Genomic DNA, 11,110 nt, shown 5'->3' on the forward strand with positions numbered 1-11,110 from the left:
TGAATCCTTGTTTCCATTCCTACATTAATGTTTCTTTTTCTTCCTCTCAATCTTCACACTTTTTATATGAATTTGTACTTCATTCCTTTTTTTTCCCCTTTCCTTTGCTTGTCTCTTTCTCCATGGCCTTTTTAGTTCAAGAGAAACATTTATTTACATTTTGGCACAGTCTATGAGTGAGTATAACAGTGTAATTCTTTATCACTTAAACTACATAATATTACATACAATAAACCAGCATAAGCAGCACTGGCTGGGCTAGCAATAATAACAGAGGGCTATAAAGAAGTGATAATGTGTTTGGCACTTCAGAAAGGGTTACACTTCCTAACACACTTTCTTCTGCTCACTGCGTCACCATTTACAATCTAATAATCAAATTGTGAAACTTTTGCCTGTGCTGTTCTAACTCACAAGTCACTGAAAATGCATTAGTCTCACTTGTATAAAAACTGCAACTAGAGGCTAGTAAAGTTATTGCAACTTTTGATAGCAAGATACTTTTTTTAAAGTTATTTTTTTAAAGTGTTGGGTATAATGGCTCTTTCAGCTGAGGATACACAGAGTGCTTGTGCTGTTTGGGAAAAGATTTATGCAGATGTTGAGGATAATGGTGCTGTTGTGTTAAGTAGGTAAGGACACTTGTGTTAAGATACAAAAGTATTTTGGTATAGAATATATTCTCTGATGTTCGTCGTCTCCCATTGCTGCAGTCCTGACTAATGGGTACTCCGCTGCCCTCCATCGGCCCTCCATGTTGAATACCAAAAGGGGCTAGCATTCTGGCCGCATCGGTCAGTCTAGCAAGCCCGAGACTGGCGGTGTCAGTATAAATCGCATGACCGGCGCCATAACGCTTAGTTCTTTCTTGCCGCGTGTCCTGAAACTTAGCAGAAGCAGAATTTGCAAGAATTTGCCGCTCAAGGTAGATCTGCAAATTGTCGGTTTTCGAAGGTTTTCAGACCGGAGGAACCAAGTTGGGCTAAAGTACCCATAGGGATTATTTATTTTTGTCTTTTTCTTGTCTCGAGTATTGTCGGATGTCAGACAAAGTTAATAGCGCTGTATTTCTTGTGGGAAACAACATAGATTCCTCATAGGGATTACCATTCACTCTGCATTCCTTGTTTAGGGCCTGAGCACGACGCGTTAAGTTGGAGTGTCGCTTTGTGCTACTTTTAATAAAGCTGTGCCATTGCTGCAACGTCAGGTTTGGACACCTTGTGCTAGGCTGGTGTTTGAGCAGGACCGTTGTAATTACAACATGCCGTCCCGGATTCTCCGGACGACTGGCTCTTCTAGGAAGCGCAAGCGCAGTTATCAGGGGTCTTTGCGGGTCCAAATGCAGGATGGGGCGGATCCGCTCCGGACGTCGGGTCCTGTTGAACCACTGGCTGCTTCAAGTGGCTCTTTTTCTGGCCCGTTGTGCCTGAGTGTCAAAGGGGGAGCCTTTTATTTACTACAGGGGGTGGCTTCTCCTTTGTTAGGCCAGGTTGAGGGTGCTCCTCTGTTGTCTGTGGCTCCCTCCCTCGTGGGGTGGTTAAGCCTCCTCCTTCTCTAGGCAAAGGCCATTCTAAGTCCAAATCTGCTCCCTCTGGCGCCGTGCTTTTCCAGGGTCCAGCTCCTAGGAAGCACATGCTGAAGATGGCTGAAGATTTGATTTTCTTTAATTAGGGGTTCCATGCACTCCCCCTCAGAAGAGGCCTCAGGGTAGAGACAGAAGGTTGGAGGGTTTGGTCTGGGGTCTTCCATTGAGTCTGATTCCTCTGCTTGGAAAGCCTTCAGGATTCTCCCTCCCCTATTCTGATTGAGGGGCTGAGGATTAGCTTCTCCTCTACGTCCCCCTCAGAAGATTTTTTCTTTTCTCTGAAACTTTTACTGCATTCCACTTGAGGGAACATTTCAAATGGGAGGGCCAGGATTATTCTGATTCTCAGAAAGCGGCTATAGAGAATTTTTGTTTTGCCTCAGCACAGGCCCTTGGCTATTCTCTCCCCTGTACTGGATGTTGTTCAGGATGTATTTTCTAGAGGCTGCCCATACCAGATTCTCTGCCTCCTGCCCCATGTTAAACCTGGGATAGAATACTACAGGGTTGTCCGGAAGCTCACAGAGTACTTGTTTCCCAGAAGAGCCCTAGGGCTGATCCTGAAACTATTTCCTCAAGGCCCCAAGGGCGCATAAGGCCTCTGTGGTTAAGAATCCAGTTCCCTCTGGACAAAAGATGCACTAGGGCCCTGGATAAGGTAGGGTAAAAAAACTGTATACCTCTTCTACCGCTTTTTGGCTGCTTATGAGGGCTTTGAATTGTCCAAGTTTCATATGCTCAAGTATCAGAATTTTTGTTAAGTCAATTGAAATGTAAAGTGGATGCTTTAGCTGAAGGTATTGACTGTATGGGAGCCAAGCCTCGAGGATTTGGGTGCGCTTTGAGACCAGGTTGGGAAGCATTCTCTGCAGTGTAGTTTTGATGCTTTTACAGAAGCTTCTTTGGGGAGTGGCTGCTACTGAAGTTCTGGTTGTTCGCAGGGGCAATGCCTTGGCTAAAGATCAGTCATATGGGAGCATGTTAAAAGCTGCCAAAGTATTATGGCGACATACTCCTTTGCAGTCTGATGTTCTTTTTGGCCCTCCTGTGGAATTATATAGTTTTTCCAAAAATGGATGGAAAAAGCTAAATTCTAGTGCAGACAGTGGAAAGGAATTTTTGGCAGGGTTCTTAGCCTCTTCCTAAATTCAATAGGGTTGGCCTTTTATGCTAAGGGATGGTCTTTTCCCTCTTGGATTTCGATTTCTAGAGGTAAAGTGGCCAGAGAGCGTATTAGAGGTAGGGCTTCCTTTTGGGGCCTGTTACTTCTAGGTCTTTGAGGTTTCTCTCTACCACCCCTTCCTGCTAGGGAGGGCATGGCTGTCAGTCCTTCGGAAGCAGACCCAATGACCTGTATGTCTTCGGCTGCCGGACTCTGCTTTGCTGGCAGCTCCTCTGGGCGGAAAACTGGGACTTTTCAGCGGAAATTGGCATTTGGTTACCCAGGACAAATGGGTGGGTGTGGACATTGTCACTCGAGGGCTGGCAATTTTATTTCACACTTTCCCACGCTAGCCTTTCCAGCCGGTATGCGGATGATGCCTCATCATGCAAAATTGGAAGCACAGGCACAGATTTCTTCTCTGCTCGGTTGGGGGCCATAATACAGGAAGTTCCTTGTGTGAGGAGGGAGGGCAGTACAGGAGTTTTTATTCCCCGGTCTTTTCTTAGTGCCGGTGAAAGGAAATACTTGGAGACCATTCTGACGATTTATCCCTCTCCCTAAAGCACCTTTCTAGACATCTCCGGAATTCAAGATGCTGACACTGCAGCTTGTATTTGTTGCCTATACAGGCAGGGATCACTGGATGGTGACTTTGGATCTCAAAGGCCTATGGCTTCACATTTCTGTCAGGCCGAAGTTCAGGAAATTCCTGAGGTTTCTGACTGGGGAACTGCATTATCAGTTCTGCTGCATTGCCCTTTGGCTTATCTACTGCTTGGGGTATTCACTAAAGTCCTGGCTCAGTAATAGCTTTTCTCAGACTACGGGAATTCAGATTTATCCCTATCTGGACGATTGTTTGATACTGTCTCAAGACAAGGCACGACCTATACGACATTCTAGCAGTGTGTGATGAGCAGTTTCAGATGCCTTGGGGGTATTCTGTGAACAGAAATGAAAGTCCAGTCTAGTACCTCACGAGAGATGTATGTTTTCTGGGTGTGAGTCTGAATACAGCTGACTCAGGAATGGCATTTCTAATCTTACGGACAAACAAAGAAATCTTCCCACTACTTCCTAAGCTATCAGTCCTGTCCAGGCTGACTGGTAAGGACAGTCCTTCAAAACCGGCCTTAGGAGTTCATGGCATCTGTGCATTTGTAGTACTTCCCAGTGATGCCAAACTGCATATGCAGGAAGTGACTACAATGAGTATCTCAAAAGCGTTTGGACTCAACACAGCCACGATTTGGACACTGTCATTCGGATTCTTCCTTGCATCCAGAAGGAATTTGTGTGGTGGGCTCAGGAATAATGTCACCTAAACAAGGGACTCTCTGTGACCCAACCAGAGGCAAGTCAGATAATGCTTATGACAGGCGCCTGCGGAGTCAGCCTGGGAGTGCTCATTTCCAAAGGAAAATGGATTCAAGACCTTTGGCCCCGGAGTTGCTTCATAACTTGCATATCAATATGAAGGAGATGCTGGCAGTTCAATTTACCCTTAAAAGCATTCCAAGGATCTCTACTTCGCCCGGGACTGGTGTTGGTTCCGGAACAGAACAACACAACTGTCATATGGTAAGCATCAACAAGCAGGGGAACTCATTCTTACCCTCTTTGCAGACAAGCAATGCTGTTATGGGAAACTGCTTTGGATCTGCACATCACTCTTCTCGAGCACAGTTTCTGCCAGGGAACAAAATTCGTTAGCAGATGTTCTGAGCAGACAAATGGTGGATCCTCACGAATGGAAGTTGGATCCTCAGGTGTTTTAGATCCAGTTGACCATGGCTTGGGTGGAACTCAGACATAGATCTGTTAAGCTTCTCCTCTGAATTTCCAACTACCTCTGTTTTGCACAAGGCTGTTTGCATCCGGAAAGCCTGGAAAATAGATGCACTATCCTTCAGTTGGAGCAACCTTCACGTGTATGCCTTTCCTCCTCTGCCTCTTCTTCCAAAAGTCCTGTTGAAAGTCAGGAGAAGGGACAAACCGTGCATGATCCTTATAGCACCGTGGATTGGCCTGCGTCAGCATTGATAGTACCCTCTGTTGAAGGGATTTAATTGGGAGGGCCTTGGCCACAATTACCATGATTCCTCACTTATTGTCTCAAGAAAGCAATCATTTTCTCAATGTCCGGGTACGATCCTGCACCTGACAGCCTAGCACATTCAGTTTTAGAGAATGAGGGGCCGCTGGCTCCCTCAACAAGTTTTGGATGTTCTTTGGAAGCCAGGGCGTCCTAGTACTCGAAGTTTATTAACACGCTGATAAATGGAAGAGATTTTTCTTTGGAGTTCAGCTAAAGGGCTTTGAAGTCACATTGCCTGATTTGAGTTGTACACATTTTTGCAATATTTGACTATGTTGTTGGCTTGGACAAGGGTTTTTCTTTCTCTTCTATTAAAGAATTGCATGCTGCAGCTATTTCTGCTCACTATGCTGGTGACCCTCCTTTATTTTTCACATCCATTGCTTTAAACAATTTCTGAGAGGGCAAAAGAATATAAGACCTCTTAACGGAGGGACTCCTATTCCTGCGTGGGATCTTAATTTTGTTTGGAGAAGCTGACTCTGCCTCCTTTTGAACCTGCAGCTGACTGACTTGAAGTTATTTGTCTTGGAAGACTGCTTTTTTGTTGGCTGTTACTTCTGCTAGAAGGTATCTGAATTACAGGCTCTCACTTGGCAGTGGAACCTTTTCTGATTTTTCACAGGGACAGAGTTTCCTTGCGTACTAATCCTACTTTTCTGCCTAAAGTGGTTTCTAATGTGACATTGAACCAGTCTATACATTTGCCTACTTTTTATGCTGACTCCCCAAACTGAAGGGGAAAAAGTTTTGCATTCTTTGGATGTACATAGGCGTTACGATATTATTTGTTCAGAACTTAAAGAGTTCAGAAGTTCTCATCAGTTGTTTGTTTCGTTTTGCTGTGACTTCCGTGGAAAGGCTGTCTCGAAACAAACTGGCCTCAGAGATGGATTGGCCATTGTATTGCTTTTTGTTATTCTCATCTATGGTAAAGAGGTTCCCGAAGTTGGGATCAGCCTCTCATTCTACTAGGGCCTAAGCCACATCTACTGCTTTTTTAAGAGGTAGCTACTAAGACATTCTAGAAGCAGCTACCTGGAGTTCTGTACATATACTTCTGACACGAAGCATTATCATTTGCCTCTTTGTTATTCTACGTCTAGGGGCTGGGTTTGCCACTGCAGTCTTGGGGCATGTCTGCAGCTCCTCAGGCTATTTAGTTGTCCGAGCCCCCTTTTTGTTTTTCCGTGGCTCTGGGATTCTACCCATTAGTCAGGACTGCGGCAATGGGAGACGCGGCCAGACATAGGTATACAGTTTTGTACCTACCATAAATGTAGATGTTGAGGATCTCCATTGCTGCTGTGATCTACCTCCCTCCTTCCCCTTTTCTTTTAGGGTGGGGCTTTTGGGTGGTGTTTTATTTTTGCATTCTGACATCTGAGGCAAGAAAGACCCCTAAGGTTGTAAGCAAGTCGATTCATGCGCATTTTATATACTGACACCACGTCAGTCTCGAGCAGCCATGACCCGGCTTCTTGAGATCTAGCCCTTTGGTATTCGGGCCGATGGAGGGCAGCGGAGTACCCATTAGTCAGGACTGCAGCAATGGAGATCCTCGAACATCTACATTTATGGTAGGTACAAAACTGTACTTTTCTTCTTTTGAGCTTCCATAGAGCTTCCATATCTGTTAAATGATAGTTTGTCTTGTTCTTGACAAGTTTTTCCTCAATATTACTAAGTGCTTTAGGTGGGCAGCTGTAGGATGAATATTTGCTGTCTATATGTAGTCTGTACAAATGCTTAAAACTTGAACTGCAACTTGTCTATGAAGTAGTTATATGACAAAATTAAATTTGCTAAGGTGTGAATGCTAAAATGCAAACTTGTTCAGATTTGTTGTGTAGCTGAGGTTTTTTTTCTTCTCTCTTTCAGAATGTTCAAAGAACACCATCATACTGTGAATTACTTTAAAAATTTTACACAGCTGCAGTCTGTTGCTGAGACTGCTTCTACTGAGGAGATTGCAGCCCTGGCTGAAGTTCGAGCCCATGGGAAGAAAGTTTTCTTAGCCTTGAATGATATGGTGCCACATTTAAACAATGTGGATGCTTTAAAAGAAACTATTGCTCCATTAGCCAAGAAGCATGCTACAGAGCTTAAAATAGATGTGAAGGACTTCGAGGTAAGTGAATATTTTCTTTCTCTTTCATCTTAAGATGGTTGTGGTTCCAAGTAGTCACTAGGTGTTACTCGTCCTCCTAGAAAGAGGGTTTATGAAGCTTAAATTGGTCACCTAAACTGATTCCAGAGAAGAGGCCTATACTAACTGCTTGCTAGCATTTGTTAGATTGAAGTCTTTCAACATATTAAAAATCCGAGTCCCTTCTTTCCATCCACCTGAGCATCATTCAGGCTTTAGAAGTCCTTTCACTTTAAGCTGGGATTTGATAGGTTGACTACCATATTCCTGATACATTTAGTTATGTATTCTGCCCCCCCCCCCATTTCTTGTATAAACCTTTAATTTGTTTATCTTCCCACCATGTTTGTAGTGGGACTGATTTATCTTGCAATCTGTGATCTTCACTTACCTGTGTATGTGTTCTAGCAGGTAAAACCTGTTTAGGTTAAATAGCTTCTAGCCATGTAGTTTGAGGATGATTTAGCAGGTAAAACCTGTTTAGGTTAAATAGCTTCTAGCCATGTAGTTTGAGGATGATCGTAAAAGTAACTCCCTCGGGCTTTTAGTACAATTCTCTTGGCAAAAACAGAGAAGGCTTAATTTACCTCACAGGTAACAGATGTGAGGTAATGTTTGGGGGGAGGGGGACTACTGGTATATTTGGAGAAGCCCCTGAATTGCAAACCTAGAAACTTGACAACTCAAACTTTAATTTTTTTTTTTTTTTTTTTTATGGTATGAATCTGCACCCAATCATTTAGAAGGAAAATCATTGTTTTCAATATTGGCCCAAACATTGGTATTCTAATAGTCTGGATGAAGGGTCTGGGAGCATGTGTCATGTACAAGTTTGTCATACTTGCATGGTAAGTGTAGATGTAGTTGCATATATGTGCTTACAGTAGTCCTGTATCTTGGGTTCCACAATAGCTGTAATCTCATGGAATGGGACAGAACTTGCTAATAGTTTAAGGCTACCAAATGGGTCTCTGTTACTCCACCCACCCAAAAAGAGAATTTTGGTGAACTATATGTGCATGTATGTGAATTGTTTCAAGTGTGGTGTTTTTTCCTGTAAATATAAATACAGGCTTATACTAAGATGTCACTTGCAGCTATTACTTTAGTTAATAACTAGAGGTCATAATCAAATCCTATACCTTGAATTTAAGGTGAACACACAGGATCTCTGTAGTAAAGAGCCCTTTATGCAGAACATGCCTGAGTGTATCTAAACGTCCCACTCACCAGGCTGAACAAGGAGAGGGTCACAGTAAGCTGCCTATCGGGTGCTAGAATCCGCCACATAACACAAGCACTCGGGTCACTCCACGGCAAGTACAAATATGACACAGTCATTGTCCATGCTGGTGTGAACGACCTGAGACGTACCTCCCTGGACTACATGAAAAGAGACATAGAGGAGCTCTCTGATTATGTAGCCCAGGCAGGTATGACCCTAACCCTGAGCAGTATCCTTCCTTCACCAAGAATGATGCCACAATATAGAGACAAGATGATCAGCTTTAACAATTGGCTTAATGTCTGGTGTCATTCAAAGGGATCCAGTGTCTGTCTGCCTGGGATGACATGCTTGACAAGCCACGCTAGCCATGAGGCGGCTTGCACCTGTCACCCTGGGATTCGGATATTGGCTAAGGCTCTTGCCACCCCATAGTGCCTTTTTAGGCAAGGCTCAAATTCCTAAACCTACCACCCTAGAAAACAAAATGGGAAGAAACTGAGGGTAATGCTGCTCAATGCCAGAAGTCTAAATCTCAAAATGCACTTTCAGAGGCCCTTCTCAGTATGGAGAACATCAATGTCTGTGCTGTAACTGAAACCTGGTTCAAGGCTCCTGAGAGCACCCGGCACTATTAGGTTTTACCTCATATCATGCGTTCGGCCCCAAAACCCGGACCACACCACAAAAGGAGGGTGTATCCATATTCATAAAGGATACCCACACCTGCAGGTTGGTGGCAACGCCTAAGCTTGGAAACCATCCAGGTGCAACTAACCATAGGCAAAACTGCTCTACAAATTGTAGCATGCTACAGGCCACCCTCTCAAACTCAGGAACCCACACAGCCTTCCTGAAGACACTGGAGGGTATAAATGTATCTCCAAACACCATCATATTGGGTGACTTCAACTACCCGAATATAGACTGGGAACATTACTCAAGCCCTAACTTTCTAGCCGCGGTTCCTGGAGTTCATAAATTCAAATGCCATGGAACAGCTAGTCACTGTTCCCACAAGAGGAGAAAATATACTAGATCTCATTGTCACAAACATGGGGACAAATGCTCCACACGAAGTATATCCCTCATTGGTGAGATCTGATCATAAACTAATCTCACTGGAAATCCACATCCCGCCCCACCCCAAACAAAAAGACCATAGTGAAGAACTTCTCTAAAGCAAACTTCACACTACTCAAGACTGGTGTGGTATCCTTCAAGGCCCCTGAGCCAGAAACCACAACCCAAACTAATGGAAGCCCTTACAAATGCCTTCTATGAACACCTCCAGGACTGCATGGATCAGGCAATCCCAAATAAAACCAAGACTCTTTCCACAAAGGGCAAGCGTCCAGTCTGGTGGACCCCAGCCATTAACAAACTTTACAATAAGAGGGAGAAAGCTATTACATAGAACAAAATCCATAAAGGGAAGTCACCCTGATCATTTATTAGTAAAAAATCTGAGCACTCATAAAATCAACTAAGGCCAATTTTGAGAGAAAAATTGCCATGGATTCAAAGGAAAATCATAAGGCCTTTTTCAGCTATGTTAGGAACCTGGGTGGAAACTCCCAGATATGCTCAGAATTAGTCCAAATGATACAAAAATCACTGAACCCACAGACATTGCCAACATACTGGCAGACACCACAGACATTGCCAACATACTGGCAGACAGGTTCAGTGCAAACTTCACCCCTCTCCTAAAGGAGAGATAACTATCCCAGCCAGTGTAGCCTCCACGAACATCTCAAATGTGCAGGAAGCTGCTCTCTCTAAAGCTAAAAACACAGCATCAATGGGACTGGATGGTGTCCCGGCTGTGTGCTACTGAGCCTAAATGAGAATTAAACCAGCACATAAGGCAGCTGTTTAATCTCAGCCTTACCACAGGATACATGCCCAAGGAGTGGCGTGCGGCAACTGTGGTCCCACTCCCACAAAGCGGTGCCTCTGGGACCCTGGTAATTACAGCCCCATAAAGCAACAAGTCTAGTCTGCAAAGCTATGGAGAGGATCATAGTGGAGCTCATAAACAAAGATATAGGGGGCGTGCAGACATTGGACACGACCCAGTTTAGCTTTGTCAAGGGAAGATCATGCCTTTTGAACTTTGGTCAAGCTTCTTGAAACAGTCACCAAGGCCATTGATGAGGAAAAGCAGTCCATACAGCCTACCTTGACCTTGCAAAGGCTTTAGAGCACAATACCCACTTTCGGGTATTGTAGAAAAACTACCAGCAAATGTAAACCCATATGTCACAAGATGGGTTTGCAAACTAGCTTAAGGACAGAACCCACAGGGTTAGAGTTGCTTTGTAAGTGCTGTGTCAGACTCCAAAGCGGTCACAAGTGAGGTGTCCCACAGAGTCGGTCCTTGGCCCCCTATTGTTTTGGCATCTACTTCTCAGAGTACAGGCCAACATGGGAGAGGACTTTGGCTGACAAAGTTTGCAGACGACTGCAAACTGGGAACCATAGTGGAAAGATGCATCGGACATGGATATCCTTCAGAAGGGACTCCGCGAGAACAGATAGCTGGTGCCAGAGCCATGGCCTGAAGTTAAGCACCAAAAATGTATGAGTAAGTGTACCCTTCCGGAAAAACAAGGTAACCCCAAGCTACCATATAGGTGGCAATCCACTAAGCACAGAAGTGATCAGGGATCTGAGGGACCCAGGTTGACAGTGGCCTTTCTTTTGACACTCACATTGCTAAAGTGGTTAGAAAGACCTTCTACATTGCCTTACCCACCTGATCATGAAGGGATTCACATCAGATCTAGTGAGTCATTGTTCACTATTGCTCTTCACTTATCAGACCAATGATGAAAGTACAATGCCCCATTGGGATGTATCTCACCCGACATCTGCAGCAA

At 44.3% G+C, this 11,110-nt stretch overlaps 1 protein-coding gene across 1 annotated transcript; it reads left to right on the forward strand.

The window, feature by feature from the left end:
- The first annotated feature begins 471 nt into the window (after positions 1-471).
- Positions 472-7,030, forward strand: LOC122792041 (hemoglobin subunit alpha-A-like). The gene is made up of 2 exons (XM_044059864.1): positions 472-632; positions 6,733-7,030. Exons 1-2 carry the CDS (start codon positions 538-540, stop codon positions 7,013-7,015), a joined length of 378 nt encoding a protein of 125 aa, XP_043915799.1. The 5' UTR covers positions 472-537; the 3' UTR covers positions 7,016-7,030.
- Positions 7,031-11,110: the final 4,080 nt, after the last annotated feature.

The sequence above is a fragment of the Protopterus annectens genome, unplaced genomic scaffold (assembly GCF_019279795.1).
Source record: "Protopterus annectens isolate FY-2018-M unplaced genomic scaffold, PAN1.0 ctg65132_obj.part0, whole genome shotgun sequence".
Lineage (NCBI taxonomy): Eukaryota > Metazoa > Chordata > Ceratodontiformes > Protopteridae > Protopterus > Protopterus annectens.

Excerpts from the sequence above, each read along its gene's own strand:
- LOC122792041 (XM_044059864.1), top strand. The coding sequence starts at position 538 with ATGGCTCTTTCAGCTGAGGATACACAGAGTGCTTGTGCTGTTTGGGAA. Across the intron at positions 633-6,732 it reads GGTGCTGTTGTGTTAAGTAG|AATGTTCAAAGAACACCATC; the intron begins GTAAGGACACTT and ends TCTCTCTTTCAG.